We start from the raw sequence: 19,503 nt of genomic DNA on the forward strand, positions 1-19,503 counted from the left end.
CTGCAGCCCACCTCGTCCAGCAAGGCCACCGGGGCCCGTCGGTCTGCAACTTCCTTCTCTTGGGTGCCAAACCACCCTGTCCCCTCTTTTCTGTCTCAGCGAGGCCAGAGGGGACAGCGGCTGGAAGTGCCAGAGGCTGAGTCCCGGGCCGAGCTCAGGGAGTCAACGCAGGAAATAAAGGAAGCGGGCCCGCGTGAGAAAGGAGAAGCCAGGGCCCCTCAGGGTCGAGCTGGCCCGCCAGGCGGCTGGGGCACAGGGTACCTTCAAGGCCAGCTCGTGGGCCCACCCGGCCCCGCCTCCTCCGGCCCCAGCACTGGAGGCTCCTCGCCACCCCGCCGGGCCCGCACTGCCCGCGAGAGCGACATGACCGCCGAGGCAGCCGCGCAGCACCCCCGCCCCGGCCTGAGACTTACTGAGGGCGGCGGGGACTCGCGTCCGATGAGGGGCGTGTTCTCACAGCGGGGGTTCTGGAAGTTGGCATTCTGGCTCCTGCGGTCGTGAGGGGAGAGGGGCTGTGAGCGGCCGCCGGCCGAGCAGAGACCCTTCTGGAGCCAGGCAGACTCTGTGCCCACCTACTGTGCCCGGCCCTCTCCAGCCCTGTGCGTTCTCGTCGCCACCCTGCACGCGGCCCCCAGCAAGGGCCTGAGGCGCCCGTGACCCTGGCACAGTAACCCAGGGCTCGACCCAAGGCTGCCTCGGCCCAGCCAGAGCCCACCCGGATGCCCGCCCACCACGCGGCCGGCCCCGGGCTGTCGGCCACGGCATCCCCACACCCTTCGCACACACCCTCCACCTAACCGAGTAGCCTCATCGTGGCCGCGAGCCTGGTTTGCCTGGGCGACCCCACCCAGAGCCCGGGCAGCGCCCAGGGAGGCCCCTTCTGACTGCCCGACCGGCCCCTGCTCTGGCCCTCCCAGGTTCTCCCGCAGCGGGGCACGCGGAGCTCCGCACGGCCTGCGCCCCCGTCCCCGCCTACCCACCCCCCTCCGGCTCCCGGCGCAACTCACATGTACTCGGTGACCGGGGCGTTGCTGACGGTGTGGGCCGCAGCTGGGATGCTGGTCTCGCTGCCGTAGCTGCTCCCGCAGCTGTACAGGCTGGGCATGTGCACGCGGTAGAGGCTGTCGTGTGCCTGCCTGGGCCCCGGGGCCGCCTCCTCCTCCCCATCTTCGTCGGGGCCTCTGCAGGGAAGGACACCCGGCGCGGGTTCAGACCCGGACCCGAGGCGGCCAGCCGCCAGGCCCGTGTGGGGTCGGCTCGGATGCAGACACACCTCGTTCCGACCCCAGCTCGGTCAGGTATGGACTACGGGACCGTGGGCAGGTCACCCTGGCTTCATCCTCTGAGACGGGGGCGCCGAGGGCCCCGTGCCTCAGCCTGTACACCCGGATGCGGTCTGCCTATGAGCACGAGGGGCCACGGTCCCTCCCGCGGGGCAGAGAGTGGGGTGCCCGGAAGTGGGGGTGGCCTCTCTTGGCCCTGCAGGTCTCTGCCTGCATCTCTGGGTGGCCTGAGCCCACGGGGACCGTGCGTCCCCGGGAGGCCTGAGCCCAGCCCTCCTGCTCTGCTGCACGTTTCCTACCCACTGTGCCCAGGGAGCTGCAGGGCGAGGCGGGGCGGGGCGGGGCGGGGCGGGGCGGGGTGAGGCGGGGCGAGGCGAGGCGAGGCGAGGCGAGGCGAGGCGGGCGGCCGGGGCCAGGCCTCTGGCGCACCCGCAGGCCCCGCGCGTCCGGTACGCTCCCAGACTGGACTCGAGGCGGGGCTGCCCAGTGGTGTTGGCCTAGGTCAGCCAGGCCTGCGCTCCTGTCCCGCCTCCTGACCACCAGCTGGGTGACCGCGAGCGTACAGCGTCCTCTCTGAGCCCTTGCGGCGAGAGGAGCAGGACAGTGGTAGCAGCTGGCGAATGTGTCCATTCCCAGCCGTGCCCGGGGCTAAGCCCTTACACGCAGCGGTTCATCTAGTGCCGACCCGACCCCGAGAGGCGGGCTCTTTACAACCCGTGTTTACAGTTAGGGCGCTGAGGCCCAGAGTGCTCAAGTGACTTGCCCGGGGTCATCCTATAAGCAAAGGCAAAACCGGGATCTGGATCCAGGGAACGTGATTCCAGGTCTGTCCTCTCAGCCACTTCCCTACGGCCGCCATCGTTATTACCGCCGCCGCCACCACCACCATCACCATTATCGCCACCCCCGTTGTCCCCATCACCACCATCGTCACCACCACCACCACTACCATCACCACCATCATCACTAACACCACCACTGGCAGGAGCAACGCAGCAAACAACAGAGGGAAGAGACCTGAGCTAAGCTGCCTGTCCTCTGAGCCAGGCCACCAAGAAGCAGCCACGGCCCAAATAAGCGGGAAGGGAGGCGGGGAGTCTGGGCGATGAAGGGTGGGGCCCAGGCAAGGCGATGGGCCCGGTTCCTCCGGAGACCACTCAACCTAGTACTGATCAGGGAGACTAAGGCAGGGGCTCCCGGGCACCCCACTTCAAAGACAAGAGCGTCACGGCCCCGTGGGTAGTAGCGGCCATCCCGGTCACCCGGCTAAACGGGCCACGGAGGCCGTGGCCACCTGGGGCCTTCCCTTGTAGAAGCTCCGAGTCCCCACGGCCAACCAGCTGCTCTTTCCACACACAAGCCCTGCACATCTACGCCCCGGGGCGGGGAGACGGACAAGACACCCCGAGGCCAGCCGGTCAGAGGCAGGGAAGGGCGCGGGGCACAGAGCCAGCACCGGCAGCAAGGACGCCCCGGCTCTCCCCGCCTGCTCTGGACTCGCACGTCACCTGGGCCGGGAGCTCCTCTCAACTCTCAGAGCGCTGCGGAGGCTTGCAGAGTGTTCGGAGCAGAGGGGGTGTTTGCTCCTGTCTCCGGGCGCCAGAACACGGGTGTCCAGAGGCGCGTCCCTGAAACACCCGGCACGCGGGATGGCCTGAGGCCAGCTCTGAGCCCCTCACCTTTTCTGCTGCCAGGTGTGTGGCACACTGCAGACAACGGAGCTGAACATGAGGGCTGTGACGAAGGAGAAGAGGGCCAGGTAGATGAGGCCCTCGACGCCGTCATAGCAGAAGCCCGTCAGGGCCTGCACGTAGTCCTGAGGCCAGACGGCCCGGCAACAGCAAGGCCACACGGACCGGGGGGGAGACAGGGAGGGAGGGCTGAGACGGGACGCGCCAGAGCCTCGGCCCGGCACGCGGCAGCCCGGACCACCCTGGACTTCACCACCCTCCGGTCAGCTCCCGTCTCCTGAGGCCCCACACCCCCGGCTGCTCCCATCTGTTCCCCTGACCCTCAAGCTACTACCCGCTAAGCCCACTGCCCTTCCAGGTGCTCCCTCCTGCCCCCCGCTGCTCCCTCCTGTCCCCCAGCTGCTCCCTCCTGCCCCCCCAGCTGCTCCCTCCTGCCCCCAGCTGCTCCCTCCTGCTCCATAACCCCAGCTGCTCCCTCCTGCCCCCCGCTGCTCCCTCCTGTCCCCCGCTGCTCCCTCCTGCTCCATAACCCCAGCTGCTCCCTCCTGCCCCCAGCTGCTCCCTCCTGCTCCATAACCCCAGCTGCTCCCTCCTGCCCCCCGCTGCTCCCTCCTGCTCCATAACCCCAGCTGCTCCCTCCTACCCCCCGCTGCTCCCTCCTGCCCCCAGCTGCTCCCTCCTGCCCCCCCAGCTGCTCCCTCCTGCCCCCAGCTGCTCCCTCCTGCTCCATAACCCCAGCTGCTCCCTCCTGCTCCATAACCCCAGCTGCTCCCTCCTGCCCCCCGCTGCTCCCTCCTGCCCCCAGCTGCTCCCTCCTGCTCCATATCCCCAGCTGCTCCCTCCTATCCCCCATCCCCCCCCTCGTTGTGGCCCCTGGGGGGCCTCCCCCCCAGGCCGGCCCTCACCAGGTGCAGGCTGCGACAGTCCACCAGGGCGGTGAGGTGCTGCAGATTCACCTCTGTGCCGTTCAGCACCTCCTGGACACGGAGCAGGGGGTCCTGGGGGGACACGTGCCACACAAGGTCACCACCAGTCAGGAGGACAGGCCCCTGGGAGCCCCCATGTATCTGTCCACCCACACCCGTGGTCTTGGAACAGGCGTTGAGGACCCCAGGCTTCTAGAAATGATGACCCCAGAGTCTGTGCCCTGGCCTCAGGGGGACTGTTGAGGATTCGAGTAGAGCGGGGAAAGTAGGACCCACCGATGCCTGTCAAAACAGGAGAGGCGGCAAATACCCACGTGTCTTCTGACGGGGGTCTGGTTCTTTTACAAATCTCAGTTTACAGAACGGCGAAAGGGAAAGTGTTCATGGCATTTTAAATGACAAAACGTCATCCGAACCCTCTGTACAGAACGAGCCGGATCCTGTAGCATGTGTGTGCATGTCCGTGTGTGCACACGTATGTCTGTGTGTACGTGGGCACCTCCAGCCACATCTTCTCCGTGGAGAGATGACCTCACAGACACGTTTCAGGGTCGACAGCAACTCCTCTAGATCGACCACTGGACCTGGCACTGCCTTTTTATTTTTTAATGTTTATTTATTTTTGAGCCAGAGACGGAGTGCGAGCAGGGGAGGGGCAGAGAGAGGGACATAGAATCTGAAACAGGCTCCGGGCTCCCAGCTGTCAGCACAGAGCCCAACGCGGGGCTTGAACTCACAACCTGCAAGATCATGACCTGAGCCGAAGTTAGACGCTCAACCGACTGAGCCACCCCGGGGCCCCCCAGCTCTGCCTTTTATAACACATATGCGAGGAACGCTCTGTGAGTCAGAAACGGATTTCAGGATGACAAAACTCGCTATTTATTAGGGGCTGAATTGTGTCCCCGCTCCCCAAATTCACGTTGCATATGCGTTACTAACCCTCAATACCTCAAAATGCGTATTTGGAGACGGAGCCTTTAAGGAGGTAGTTAGGGTAAGCAAAGGTCACGAGGGTGGGCCCCAATCCACTAGGACTGACGTCTTTGTAAGAGGTCGGGGCACAGATACGCGCAGAGGGACGCGGGCGTGAGGACACGAGAACGTGGTGTCGATACGCCATGGAGAGAGGCCTCAGGAGGTCGCAGCCCTGCCTGTGCCCTGGCCCGTGCCCCTGACCTCCAGCCTCCAGAAGTGTCAGGAAATCCATCTCTGCCGTCTAAGCCCCCGGCGTGCGGTCTGTTCTGGCGGCCCCGGCACAAGGACGTACCAACCTATCCGCTCAATTGCAAAACACCCAGGGGACGCCCCGGCTATACCAGAAATAGGAAGTAACTGTAACATGCATGCGCGCTTTTAACTTAAATTTCGTGAGTTTACTACAGAAGACCCAGCTGGTCACACAAGAAAGGCTGAGAGCCGAGCCGTGCCCACTCTGCAGTGGTGCGCACGGGCCGGGCAGGGTTCCCATGTGCTGACCGGCACCTACGGGGAGCCTGGGATTTGCCAGGAGCACGGTAGCAAAGGTGTGGGGTGAGGTGCTCAGGCCCCAGAACATCAGCCCTCCAATTCCCGGAACACCGCTACGGGCTCGGGGGTGGGCCTTCCTTTGTTCCCACATCTGTCCCTATTTTCCTTATTATTCCTTATTTCTTTTAATTCAAACAGCATGCATTACTTTAAAAATAAAAAACAGAGGGGCGCCTGGGGGGCTCAGTCGGTCGAGCGTCCGACTTCGGCTCAGGTCATGATCTCACGGCTCGTGGGTTGGAGCCCCACGTCAGGCTCTGTGCTGACAGCTCAGAGCCTGGAGCCTGCTTCAGGTTCTGTGTCTCCCTCTCTCTCTGCCCCAAACCTGCTCGCGCTCTCTCTCTCTCAAAGATAAACGCCGAGAAATACGTATACACGTACGTACGTTAAAAAGAAGTAAGAAACAGACCTGTTTTTAAAAGCCTCCCACAATTGTCCAGGGAGATGAAGGGTGGACGCAGGGGAGAAGGGAGGGCACCGCCGGGAAGGGTGTGGAAGAGGCAGGGACCTCCGCAGGAGCCCGGCAGGGGGCACTGCCCCTCGCAGCATCTAGCCCTCTAGCTCCCCAGCTGGCCCACCGCCCACCCACTCACCTTGGTGGCCGGGTACTCCCGGGGGACGGTCTTCAGCAGCTCGGCCACGACACCCTGCATCTCCACCAGCGCCTTGTGGCTGCCAGACAGCTTCTGCTCCACAGAGAGGCAGCTGACGGGCAGGGGCAGGGGCAGCCCATCTCTCCCACCCCAGGGCCACCCCCCCCCCACACGGGTCTGCCAGTCCCACTGCCCCGGGCCTGCGCCAGCCCGTGGGCACTCTGCTCTGTGGGCCCACGGGACACCCTTCCCTGGCTCCCCGCGAGCCTGCCCACGTATGCAGAGATGAGACAGATCACCAAAAACATGGTGTCTCTGAAACAGGTGGTTTTCAGGACCCCAGAGGGCCATGCAGTCACGTGGAGTGACAGGCAGGGGGCCGAAGGGTTTCCCTCCAAACCACCGTGACGACACCTGTCCCGTCATTCCAGAGGTGGGCACGGGACCCCTCCTGCAGGGCGACGCTTGGCTTCGCTCTGCAGGGCCACCCAGGGGAACCCAAGAAATGAAAGGAATCCCAGGTATTTCAGGGCGGTAGGCCGTCCACCCCAAAAGGCTTGCACCGAGGGCATCAGGGCGCAGACCCCAGGGGCAGTTAGTGATGTCAGTGTGGCCTTCATCTGGCTGCTCCTCGGGTCCCAGGGTCCAATCACGTCTGAGAGGGGTTGGGGGCCGTGGGGGTCAGGGCCCGTGTGGCCCCCTCCCGCCCGCACCGGGGCAGGAGCACCCCCGGCACTCACCTGCTGGAAGGGGTTGGAGGCACGGGGCGAGCAGGCCAAGTAGTACTCCAAGATGTCTGCAGAGAGAGGTCGGGGTGGCTGAGTGAGGCCGGCCGTCTGCATGTACCTCGTGTGCCTACGTGTGCATGTCCGTGCGTGCGTGTGTCTGCACGTGGTGCCTGTGTGCATTCGAGCACACATGAGAGAGGATGTGGCCTCCAGAGAGCCCAGGGCCAGCGCCCAGACCCTCCGCCCCGGGCAGCGTCCCTGCAGCACGCACAGCGGTCTCTAGGGTGCAGCCCTTGTCCCTCCCCTCCCCCTGGAGCAGCAGACAGGGCACTGGAGGTAGGCAAGGAAGGGGTCAGAAGACGCCCGGGGATGCATCTGCTCGGGGGTCACTTGGGCAGAATAATAGTTCTTGGGCCAGAGCATCGCCCCAAAGAGGAGGTGACACAGCCCATACGTTGCAGCCTGGAGCACCCAGGACTCGGGGGGCCTGCCTGTCTCATCGCCCTTAAAACAGGTGTCGATCCAGCGTCCGATGTCCGAAGGTGGGGATTCACTTACGGTTCGGATTCAAAAAGCCCTAGGAGACCTGAGCCTGGCTGCGGCTGAGGGAGGAGCCCTGGACTCTGCCTGCCCCCGCGCCCCCCGCAACGCTCTCTGGTCCCTCAGGACCCTTCCCTGAAGCAGTGGACACTGGCTTTGGAGTTCCAGGTGCCTCCCTTCTGGGGTCCCTCCGGGGCCCAGTGCAAGATGGGGAGGGACCAGGAGCAAGGGCTTAAGCGCAGGGCTGGCCGCAGTCTGGGGCAGCTTCCCACGGGGCTCCTACACTTGACTCCTCGGGCCTGGGCTCCCACCAAACTTAAGTGAAAACCCACTTCACGTGGGCCACCTGGCTCTGCCTGGCCCGCGAGGGGCGGCCTGTGGCTCGCAGGCAGGAGCCTGTACTCACGTGAGGCCGGGGGCTGCTCGCACTTGCCAATGGCCCCAGAGCCCTGAGCAGCGAGGACCCGAAAGGCTGATGGCACCGGCGCCAGGGACAGCGGTGGTAACAGCTGTCACCAGTCCTGCCAGCTCTGAGCTGGGCACATCCACCTTCCCCCACTGTGGGGGCTCCTCTGGCTTCGATGGAAACGGTTCCTTCAACCAAATAAGCTAAAAACCTGACCACAGGCTCCTCTCTGTGGCTTTCTCGGGCAAAGAGGAGAAGACAGTCCCGTGAGGGCCAGTGTTTTAAGGCCACGCAGAACTCCTATCCCTGGGGGGACGGTCCCTCGACTCTTCTCTCAAGGAGCACACGGTATTCACAGCAAAGGCAAACAATGAGCTTAGCACTGTCCAGCTCTGGCCGCGCCCGAGCCCAGTCCCACCTGCACCTGCCTCCTGAGATGGTCAACACGCACCCAGCCCCAGACACGCTCTCTGCCCCCAGCTCAGTCCACGGCTCCTGTGAGGACAGCTGCTCAGACAGAGAACAGGGCCTCAGTTCCTCCCTCCCTACATCCTGCTTCTTCAGAAGCCCCATCACGCTCCCTCACGGCACGTCCCCATTCACCTCTCGCCCCGCTGGCTCAAGGCACCTGCCCCCTGCCTGGAGAACTTCAACAACCTCCCTGCCTTCCTGCTTGACCTCCGTGTTGCTCCCACAGCCCAAAGAAACTTTGAAAAAGAAACTGAATCACGGGCCATGTCTTTTCCAGGCTTCCCACTTCCAACGGACCCCCTAGAATTAAGCCCAAGTTCCTTTCCTCGACCTGTCCCTGCTGGCCTCCCCACCCTCTCCTCTCACAGTGGATCTGTTTTCTGCCTTACAAACACATTGGGTTTGTCTCTGCCCCAGTGCCTTTGCACAAGACACACAGCATTCCCTGGCTCAATTTAAATGCTACCTCTTTGGTAGGCCACACTGTCTGCTCTGAAGTAGCCTGTCATCACTTGCTGCTCCCTTGTCACCCACCTCCACCGTCACCCCTCCCCTGTCATCTGGCCTCACACAGCACCTGAACTCATTCTCAGAGCCCCCCACCCCCCGCCACTCACAGGTGTTCCTGTTCACTCACTAGCTTCCTGACGTGCGTGGGTCCTGCCTCCCCTAGACCAAGGGCCCACGAGAGAGAGGATGCCTTGTCCTCACTCAGTTGGGTCTCCCCAGCCTGGCTGCTGGGGTGCCGGCTTCAGACTCACCCCCACTCAGCACGGAGTGTTCCTCCACCATCCTGGTCACGTAGGTGTCGGGGTCCACACAGAAGTCGCTGGAGCCCTGGGACGGGTGCAGGCAAGGCAGATGGGGTGACCAGGCTAAGCCCCCACAGCCTTCAGCTCTCAGGGATAGAGCCTGACTCTCAGGTTCACTTTTAGCTCCAGAAGGTAAAGTGGGGATGTGGGGACGCACTGACTTGCTGTGTGCCCATGGGAAGGTCCCCACTCCTCGCGGAACCTCGATACCCCAGGGCAGGGCGGGAAGGGAGAGGAGTATGACTTTCCCCAGCGCCCCCGCCTCATGCCGAGGCCCAGCACACAGGGATCACGCTTCCCCTCTGCCACTCACCACGGACACGGCCAGCTCCAAGCCCAGTGCGCCCCAGCTGATGACCAGGGCCAGGACCCCCAGCAGGCAGACCCTTGGAGCAAAGAACGCCAATCAGCGACCCCCAGGCTGGGGTGGCTGCAGGCCAGAGGGCCGGGTCCCCAGGGAACATCTGGGGGGGGGGTCTGCCCTCACGGGGGCTGTGGCTCCTCCGTGGTCTGGCCTTAGCCAGAGCCACCTGAAGGCTGGGCACAGATGCGTCTCCCTCCCACCTGGGGCAGGCTGGGGTGGGGCTCAGGGGAGGGCCAGGAAGGAAGGTCTCCCTGCTTCCCCCCCGGCCAGCAGGTTGACGCGTCTCAGCCCTCACCCTGCTCTCCACAGCGTGGCCGGAGGGGCCCGTTAGCCTGGGCCAGACCCATGGGGCTCACACCTGCCTCCCCAGTCCCTGCGGTCCATGCACTCAGGCCTCCCTGCTGCCGCTCACACCCCTCGCTGCAGGCCCACGTGCTGGTGGTCAGACGTCCAGTCCCCTCCCTGCCAGGGCTCCTTGTGGAGCACACGTGCCGCAGACTGGCCTGCCCGCCTGCACGTCCCCCCACCCCCACCTGCTCTCCTCTCCTCCACAGCAGCGCCCCCCCCCCCCCACCGGACACAAGGTGGTACAGGGGCCCGCCTGTTCACTGGTCTCTCCCCGTGCCCGGCCCGGGGAGGGCGCAGGACACGGCTGTTCAACTGTTCAGTGAGGAAGCGACAGCTGCTACCCGCAGACAGCTAGCACTGTCGCGTCTTTCGGAGGACGAGACAGTTATCAGTGCCAAAGAGCCACCGGCCCAAGGTGGCCAGGTGAGTGGGCGGCACAGCAGGGCGACGAGCCCAGACTGCCTCCAGGCCGGGGACGTGGCCAGCTTGACTTTCTGGTGTCCCCATGACTTGGTGACCCAGACAGGTCTTCGGGTGTCTGGGTTATGATACGCAGGCTCAGTGGGGAGGGAGCCCAGCAGGAACCAAGGACGGACAGGGCAGATGTGCCCGCCACAGGGGCACGGGTCAAGGGCCCCAGGAGATCTGCTGGAGCGGGCTTCCGTGGTGGGAAACCGGTGGCCAGACCCACAGATGGGGGTGGGGAGGGAAGGGCCACCTCAGGGGAGAAGGTGCTGAGGGCGCCTCACCCCTGCCCTCCGCCCCTCCACCCCACAGACTCACCCGACCAGAATGCCCTTGGAGCTGCGGATGAGGCCGACCAGCGCCAGCAGGCAGATGGCCACGTCGAGCAGCAGTAAGCCCAAGTAGCCCAGCCACCTGTGGGCACACGGTGGGTGTGGGTGTGCGTGGGGCGCAGGGACAGGGGCATTGCTCGGGGAGGCATGGCAGAGCTGAGGGAACGGCCTGGGGCCCAGAGGAGCATCCGCGGGCAGCTCCGGGATATGGGGCTGGCATCAGTTCTGATAAAAGAAGTCCCGGGAAACACGGCGGTCCCACCCATAACAACTGTGACACCGGGCTCTGAAGGCCACAAGCCCGTGGAGGGTGACTAGCACCCAGGCACTAGGGGCCAGGCGGGGCGAACAGAAAAGAGGGCCAGCCGCACCTGTACCAGTCGTAGAGATCCACCTGCTCGGCCAGCACCTCCAGGGACACAGCCGGGTTCCTCCAGAAGGGGATGGCCGCGGTGTGGCCCAGCAGCGTCTCGAGAAGGCCCTGCAACCTCTGGACTGCGCGCAGGGGCTCTGGGCGCGCGGCCAGCTGCCGCTCCAGGCTCTGCAGGCTGGGCTCTGCCGTGCGGTTCAACGCGGCCGCGGTGTCCCACACCTGCGCCGGGCCGGGGGCCGGTGAGCCCGGGCGCAGACCCGCTCCCGGCACGCTCCGCGCACACGCCCACCCCTCGGGCACGCACGCAGACACGGGGCGCAGGCACAGAGCCCCCCTCCCCATCGGACGGCCACTCACGCGGTCCTGGACCCCTGCCACCGTGCGGTTGGCGTGGCGGAGCGAGTAGGTGGCCCGATGGATGCCGTCGCTGGTCTCCCCGTTGCCGTAGAACCCCACGGCGATGCCGGCGCTGGGACGGGGCGGGGCTCTTGAGGGCGCGGCCGGGCCCCTCGCTGGCCCGCCCCGGCCCCGCCCGTCCCGGTCGGGCCCCGCCTCCATCGGGCCGCCCCTCCCTGCCGCGCCCCCCGCCACCAGGCCCGCCCCCAGCCCGGCCCCTCCCCGCGCTCACCTGCAGACCAGCGTGGCGATGATGACGCACCAGGCGGTGCAGCAGCAGTCGGCGTCCAGGTGCTCCTCGCTCTTGCGCCGCCGGCAGCACAGCCAGAAAGAGTAGAAGAGCAGGAAGAGGAGGTCCAGGGCGAGGCAGGCCAGCGCGGCGGCCCCCAGCAGCAGCAGCGCCTGTGGGAGGCCGGGAGGCGGCGCTGGAGGTGCGGACGCCGGCACCCGGGCTCCCACCCGACCGTCCTCCAGCTCGGGGGACAGAGGCTCCCAACACTCGAGTGACTCCCGTCCTTAGCCCTGTCCCGGACCCCAAGCCACATTCGGAGAAGCCAGACGGGCACGGCCATGGGGTCCTCCCAGGCCCTGTGCCCCTCCCTGCGGGGGCCCCTCACCTCCTGGGCCCCAGGGCCCAAGGCAGGACATAGGAAAGGTCCAAACAGGGGTCCCTGACCAAGCCCAGTAAGGAGGTGCTGGGTGGGCAGGGGCCCCCGGGGAAGGGCCGGCACAGCTGCTGATGGCCATGTCGCCGAGGAAGGCCCCTCACCTCCCAGAGCCTCGGTCTTCTCTTTCGTAAAAGGGGGCAGTGCTCTCCCCAGAAGAGGCTGGCGGAGGGCCTCGGTGAAGGCCCGCAAGAGACTGAGTTGGACCTGGCCACCTTTGCAAGCCCCTGGGGCCGGGGCAGCCTGAGGGGCCCAGAATTATCCAGCCGCGTCCTGGGAGTCACCAGGGGAGGAGGAAGTGCCCCCTCAGGCCCTCTCCCGGCACCAAGGTCAGCATCCCCCATGGGAAGCAGGGACACATGCCGTAGGCCCAGCGCTGCCTCCCCTGGGTGCCACACTCGTCATTCTACCTGGCCCAGCGCCCCCCCTCCCCATTTTACTGGTAGAGAAACCGGCTTCAGAGAAGATACGGAGGAAGGACCGGTGTCATGGCACCTCTGGGGCCTCAGCACACACGTCCCTTGTTGGGGTGGGAGACGTGGCCTGTTAGCGCTGTAGGCCGGGGCTGACCACGTGCACTTCATGGGGGGGGGGGAGGGGACAAGTAAGTCCCACACAGAAGGTTCACCACTGCACACTGGCTCTCAGTCCACACTGGAAGTGCCGTAGAGACGCTGGGCCCCGGAAACACCCTCCCTCCCCAGGCCTGAACACTGGGGTGCTGCTGGGGGAGAATGCCCACCTGCCCCCTTCAGGGCCCCCTTGGGAAGAGAGGCTGAGCCGCAGACGCCCTGGCGCCCAGCGGCTGTCTCCCTGCCCTCGCAGGAGCCCGCTGGCCCCGAAGGTCTCCCACCAGGCTCACTATCCCTGGCCACCCCCACACCGGGGGGGGGCCCCTCCCGCCTGACCAGGGAGGCACCGAGCAGCCACACTTCAGAGCAACACCGGGGCCCAGGGAGCCAGGAGCTGTTGGGAGGCTGGGCCTCGGGCCTCCCCCACGAGGCACAGGAGGGAGGCACCATCCAGGGGCAGACCGGGGTGACGCCATGAAGCTGGAGTCACAGGCCATGGCCTTGCCCTGCCGGGGCGCAACAGGCGTTGGGGGCTGGCACCCTCCGGTGCTACTCCAGGCTGAGGGTGCCTACCATCTCTGCCCCGGCAGGACGGCCCGTTGGGTCCCAACCGCTCCAGCTCACAAGCTGCGGGTGGGAGGGAAGCAGGCCCCTGGGGGGCCGGTACCAGGGCCACCTCGTCAGCCGCGCTCAAGTCACAGAGGGTGTTCCCAAGACCCGGGACGCAGCCAGGGGCCTCCGGGCAGGAATCGGGGCATGTCACAGGCCGGGGGGCCATCACGGAGAGGGCTCACCTTAAGGGTCCTGGAAGCCGGCACCGCCCTTGCCCCGCCCCACCCCACCCTGCGTGCACATCACAGTGTTTGCAACAGCACTCTCTTCCGGGCTCCCAGGGTCTGCCCTCACAGGCACAGGCCGGACATTGGCCGGGGTGCCACAGGCCCTGCCCATCCCCTCCTCACAGGCAAAGGGCAGAACACAGCACCACCCCTGGGACCTCTGTGCTTCCATAACAAAGGCCACCCTCCAGCCCCTGTCACCGGTCCTGCCTGCAGGCTCCTCCCCTCCCCCAAACCCTCAGAGGCCCACCACACCCCCACCTGGAAGCCTTCACCCAGAATGAGCCCCTGCCCATCCCCATCCTGTGCAGATGGTCCCCCTGGAGGCCACCCTCTGCTCTGACTGACCTCCCTTGGCCTTGGCTGGAGTAGCCCCACCCCTCCCACAGTGCCACCTCCTCTCCTGCCCGATTCCCCCCTCCCCCAATTGGACACAATCCAGGAAAGTCCAGGACACGGATGGCTCGGTGCTGGTGTTTAAATACATGCATCAACACACATCCTCTTGAGGAATCCCTGCCCCGAGGCGGGGCAGTTGGGACCAGGGCAGGCAGAACCCAAACAGGCCCCCAGCTGGGGCCCTGAGCCCACCCAGCCTGGCCAAGGGGACATCACGACTCATCAAAGTGCTCACAGGCCCAGATCACTGCCTCAGTGGTGCCGGGACCACCCACTCCCGTTTGCCAGATGAGAAACCCAAGGTAAGATCCGCACTGCCGGCCAATCGGGGGGCGGGGGGGGGCCCTAGCGCCTGGGGGGAGCCTGGGGGCGGGGGGAGCCATGCCAGGGCCCCGGGGTGCCTGGAGCTGCTGGACCCCAGCCGGGCCATGGAGACCAGAAAGAGCCGGACAGGTGGGAGCACCCGGGCCGCCTCCCTGGCGGGGGCCGTCCTTGTCCGGAAGGTCAGGGAAGAGCAGCATGGGCAGAGGCCACCACAGGCTGAGTCTGGAAGGTGCTGTGCCCCTGTGGGCGGGAGTCACGCTGTACCTTTCTTGGGTGTCCTCCTACGGCTTTGATTTGGTTTGTTTTGTTTGTTGTTGTGTGTCTTTTTCGGGTTTTTTCTTTTTTTTTTAAAACCACCAAGTTGTACCAACTTTGTAATTAAAACAGAAGCAGAATCCTGTTAGTAGCTCCTTTCAGCTGAGCGTGGGAGGCCCCTGGTCTGAGCCCAGCTCTGCCACCACGTAAGAGGCCCCGTGCGGTCTCCGGTCAGGCCCTGCTGCTCTCCGCACCCCATTTCTGCCTTTGTGCAGTGTGTGAGCCTTCCCCACCCCCGCTGTGGGAGCGGGGTCCCCGGCAGCCGTGCCAGACCCCTCTCAGTTGATGACTGGGTCACATGGGCCCCGGAAGGCCGAGAACCTGGACCGAGGTGCGAGGGAGGCGTGTTCTGCCCTTCCCCCACAGCCACCCCGAAACCACTGCCCAAGAGGGACAGCCCAGGGAGCCAAAGCAGCAAGGTTCAAATGCTGCCCAGCCTGGCTCAGAGATGTGACCTTGAGTCAGGGACCGCACCCCCATGCCTCAGTTTCTCCACCTATAGAGTGGAGATGGGCGCGTCACTGTCCTGACCGGGTGACTGAGGATTACACAAGCGAATCCCTGTAAAGGCTCAGAAGAGCATCCCCGTGGGGGTCCCCCAAGAAAGGTGAGGGTCCCCAGGGGTTGCTACCCCCAGGGCCCACTCTGTCACCACACAGCCTGGTGGGCTGGGGGCAGAGAGTGGGCACCTTGGCTGCTGGGGGGGGGGGGGGCACTGGTCCAGGGCTGCTCACGCACAAGGTGAGCACGTGCCCCTACGCGCACACGCACAAGCACATCCTCGTGCACACACACGCCTACACCCGTATATTCACACACATGCTCGCCCACGTGCACATGAAGGTGTCACCCTGTGATCACGGCAGCCTGTGGCTGGAAGCTCCCAGTGGCCGTGGGCAGGGGAGGGCGTCCCAAGCACCTGGCTGCTGGAGCAGACCGGGAAGCGGGGAAGGCAGCCGGCCAGCCAGGAGCAGCCTCGCACACAGGTAGGGCCGCCTGCCTGGGGGCGGAGGACGCTCCCGTCCCATCCCTGCCTCTCGCAGGGCAGGGGCTAGGGGAGGACCACTCACTGCCCCAGGAACCCCAGGGCCAGGCTTGATGGTGATCGTGTGTCCTGGGTACCAAAGGGGTGAATTACTTTCCAGAAGCTTCTCTGGAGGCAATGGCAGACAGAAGCACAGGTGCCCACCTCACCCCTGTAACCCTACATGCTGGGGGCCAGGCATCCAAGGTTCCACCTCATCCCCTCCTGGTCTGTCTGCCCGGCTCCAGGAAGCCTTCTTCCTATGTCTCCCATCTCTGTGCTGGGTCTGTCTGCCCACACCTCCCCCAGGAAGGAAAGGCCTTGCTGAGCTCATCGATTTAGCTGGGGCAGTGCCCCCTCTGGCACTGAGGCCTGGCACACAGTGGGCGTGCAGAAACATGGCCCCCCGGCTCCCCACCCCAAGGTCCGAGAAGCTGGGGAGCTCTCTCTCTGGCAGGACATCAGGCTACGGGGCCTGTACCACAGCAGCTTCCCACAGCCCCCATGGACGGTGCCAGCACCCTCCCGGTTCACACAGGAGGGCACCGGAGCTGGGCGGGGCGCAGCCCATCACGGTGAACTTGCAGAGCCCGTCGCCATCTGGGTGCACGAGCCAGGCCTGGGGGTGCCTGGCGTGCCCTCTGCCCCCGCCTCCTGATGCCAGATTCCAGGGGACAGCCCCGCCTACCCCCCCCCCCCCCCCCGCCCGCGGCTGCGTGGGCTGCTGTCCCCTTCACCGCCCCGGGGTCCATTCTCCATTCAGAAAGAGAATGGGAAATGCCTGATCAGCATCTGGGCTCCGACCAAATGGAATTTTCCGTCTGTGATGGAAGTGATGTCAGCACTCGGTCAGGCGAGGCGAGATGCTTGGGCCCGTGTCCTGACCGCTGGCCACAGTGCTGGCTGCCAGCCACCTGAGGCGCTAAGAACGCACCGGGCTCCGTGCGGGCGCCCGCAGTGAGGCCTCGGCGGGGCCCACCCCCCGCTCCTGGCCCCACGGCTCACCTCATCTCTTGGCCCCGGACCACCCCCTCCTTCTCAAGGCCCCTGCAGCCCTGGCCTGTGCCCACACACTCTCTTCCGTGCCTCATGGTCCCCCGAAGCCCTCATCCGCTCTGGAAATACCCGATGAGCCAGAGCTTGGAGTCTAAAGCCTTTCCTTGTCCCCATTCAGGCCCCGGCCCAGGCAGGAGGCCTGATGAGGGACCCAGGACCCCAGCCGTCCTCCACGTGAGCCCAAGCTCCCTGCACAGGGCGGGGCAGGGGCAGAGGTCCCTGGCTCAGCCCCAGGCTTGCAGGCAGTCAGAGTACAGGGGGCCCCAAGCCAGCCCCGTAAGGGGAGGGCCCACAGCGTGCCACGAAGCCTTACGGAAGAGCTTTGCAGCAGGAGGCTTGGCCCCGTCCAGAGACAGAGACCACGGTGTGAGGGCTCGAGGCTCCAGCGTCCCACCAGGGCCAGTCAGCGCACGGGCACGTGCACCCCACCCGTGCGCGACACTGGGCTCAGCTTCAGCACAGGCCACGCTGATGCGCCCGAGGCCACCGGGCCAGGGTGGCCACACGGGACCCTGGGACGGCCCATCCGTGCACCCGCTGCACCCAGGAGCACACCGCACGTGCAGCACAGGTCAGAGCCCCCGACAGACCATCTCCTCGGAGACGTGGCCCCACAGGGGGGCCTCCGTGCCCTCAGCAACTGCCCCTGAGCGCCGCCCACACGCTCAACCCCTCTGTGGGCCACCACAGCCTTCAGCCAGGCTGGGGAGCCCCTGCCCCGCCGGAGTCCCTCACGGGGGCTCCAAAGCTGCTCACCCCAACCCCCGCCCTAAAGGCCACAGCGGCACACCCCCCGGGCCAGCCTCCTGGCAGAAGTCACGGACACCCAGGCCCCGGTGCTCACGGGCGAGGAGGACGTGGGGCCAGACTTCCAGGGCTGACGCCACTATTCTCGGGGCATCGGGGACTTCCGCCTGGTCACACGGCAGGAGGTTCGGGGCCAGGCCCCCAGGCCCAGCTGCCGTAACTGAGGTCCCGCCACTGCCCGTGGCGTGAGGCCCACGGCCCGCAGAGGTGGGTGTCCCTGGAGAAGGCCATCCCATCCCTGGCAGGCCTGTCCCTTCAGCTCGTCCTCACCCCTCCCTGCACCAGCCCTCCCTTCGAGGCAGCTCCACCAGCTTTCAAGGGTGAGGCTCCAAACAGCAGGCGAGTCCAAATTCCTCCAGGGGCCTGGGCCCTCCCTGCCCTGCACCCCACCATCCTTGCGGTGGTCACACCTGCCTCACTGGAGCGGGGAGGCCCGAGTCACTACACAAAGGGCCCCTCGGCCCAGGGCCAGCCCGAGACGGAGGCACATCAGCACCAGGCCTGACACGGCGGCCACGGGGCACGCGTCTCCGGGACCCCAGCAGCGCACACCCGGAGCCTCGGAAGACTGGGGGGTGTGACGACAGGTGTCAGAGGGCACCAGCAGGGCACCGTGAGAGGAGGGCACGCTCCCAGAGAGGGACGGCCCGGGCGAAGGCCCGGCACGAGGTCCAGGCTGCACACCCGTGTCCCGAGGGGCTCTGGAGGGTGGGGTGGGGGCAGGCAGGACCCTCCACCGCTTCCCAATGGGGAAGTCCCACCCCAGCCCCAGAACTGCCGAGGGCCTTTCTCCACAGGAAGAGACCAGGTCGGGTCTTCCAGGAGGCTGGCGGGATCCCAACCCCCAAAGCACCATCTGGGAACCCACATGCGTCTCGGCCGGAGCCCTGGGCCTGGACTGAGGGCTGGGCTGCTGTCGCAGCTCCTGTGCCCGGGGCCCCTCACTGGGAAGGGCTCACGCCACACGGCGCTGCCCGCTCCCCTGGGGCTGGCTCTTGGCCTCGGCAACCACCCAGCCTCACATTGGGCCCCGCGGGTCCCCAGACCACCTGGGAAAGGGGTGGCACCCACCTTCCAGGCCGGGGGCCTGAGGCCAGAAGGGATGCTGGAGCCCCACACGCTTACGTACAGAGGAAGCAGGGGTCTGAGCCCACACGGGCCTCCTGAGGAAAGCTCCGGAAAAGGCCCCCTCACCCGCCGGGCCAGGCTGAGCGGGTGCCGAGGGCCCTGGCCGTGGAGCAGAGTTGGGCGCCTGGCTGGCTGTTCGGCCCACAGCCCCCCACCCCTCTAACACACTTGGCTGCGGCTCCCACATGCCGACCAGAAATTAAAAACAGATTTTCCACTGAGCTGGGCTTGGGTTTCACGAATTCCATGACGGTGAGCTCGTGGCCATCCTGGTTAGAAAGCACAGCCAGCGGCCGGCCGAGCAGGAGCCCAGGAGGGGCCCGGCTGTCTGTCCGAGTCCTCCCACCGGAGGTCTGAGACCCAGAGCACCAGGCCGCGCAGGGACACACACCGGCTGCAGGCTGATGCCCTCACGGCGTGTGCACCCTACTCGCCCTTGCCCTCCAGGAACCACCGGGATGGAGGCCTGGCGAGGATGGACTTGGGCTCAAGGCCCCGGGACGAGCTCTGGTGGCTCACCCCCCAAGGCAGCCCCCGCCCCGCCGCCCTCCAGGTCTGGGGGCCAGCCCGCTGTCCTGCTGCCCACGCCACACCCGCTTGCGGAGGGAACGGACCCCGGAGGACACGGCACAGGAGCTGCCCTTCCCGCGGCGAGGGTGTCTATCCGGCCCCAGTGCCCTAACGCATTTCCCGGCACGGCGCCCAGAACAGCCCTCCGCTCTTCCCCAGGCTTGACCGCACACACCTCTCCACTGGCCACCCCTATGGACCCAGGCCACAGGCCTCGGATGCAGCCAGGAGCCAGCCGACGGGCCCGGTCACATCATCGGGCCAGCCGGAGCCCTGTCCCAGGACTCAAGGGGGGATGTGGCCCGGGGAGGGCAGCCTAACCAGCCTCCAGGGCCGGGCTGGACGAGACACCACAACTTCTACGGCGGCCCTCACGACAGTCGGGAGCCCAGCTGGAGTGCACGCGGCCGGAGCGGGCGGCACCCCAGGCCGGGACCCTCCTCAGAGCGAGAAGGAAGCTGTCGCTCAGGCTTTGGGCAGGCCGGCCTTGCCCCACGCCCTCAGCCAATACAAGAGAGGCCCGACCACAGTGGGTGCCTGTGGTAC

At 66.1% G+C, this 19,503-nt stretch overlaps 1 protein-coding gene across 2 annotated transcripts in view; it reads right to left on the reverse strand.

The window, feature by feature from the left end:
* TTYH3 (tweety family member 3) overlaps window positions 1–19,503 on the reverse strand; it is a 30,718-nt gene that overhangs the window by 4,932 nt on the left and 6,283 nt on the right. For both annotated transcript variants that reach the window (XM_023247113.2, XM_023247112.2), the window contains exons 2-13: window positions 11,491–11,660; window positions 11,220–11,331; window positions 10,861–11,081; window positions 10,476–10,571; window positions 9,294–9,366; window positions 8,930–9,005; window positions 6,764–6,819; window positions 6,024–6,116; window positions 3,880–3,972; window positions 2,963–3,099; window positions 1,008–1,181; window positions 414–489 (exon numbers count right to left, since the gene is read on the reverse strand). In XM_023247113.2, the coding sequence (XP_023102881.1) occupies window positions 414–489; window positions 1,008–1,181; window positions 2,963–3,099; window positions 3,880–3,972; window positions 6,024–6,116; window positions 6,764–6,819; window positions 8,930–9,005; window positions 9,294–9,366; window positions 10,476–10,571; window positions 10,861–11,081; window positions 11,220–11,331; window positions 11,491–11,660 (1,377 nt within the window). The remainder of the gene's footprint in view (window positions 1–413; window positions 490–1,007; window positions 1,182–2,962; window positions 3,100–3,879; window positions 3,973–6,023; window positions 6,117–6,763; window positions 6,820–8,929; window positions 9,006–9,293; window positions 9,367–10,475; window positions 10,572–10,860; window positions 11,082–11,219; window positions 11,332–11,490; window positions 11,661–19,503) is intronic.

The sequence above is a fragment of the Felis catus genome, chromosome E3, assembly GCF_018350175.1.
Source record: "Felis catus isolate Fca126 chromosome E3, F.catus_Fca126_mat1.0, whole genome shotgun sequence".
NCBI classification, from domain to species: domain Eukaryota; kingdom Metazoa; phylum Chordata; class Mammalia; order Carnivora; family Felidae; genus Felis; species Felis catus.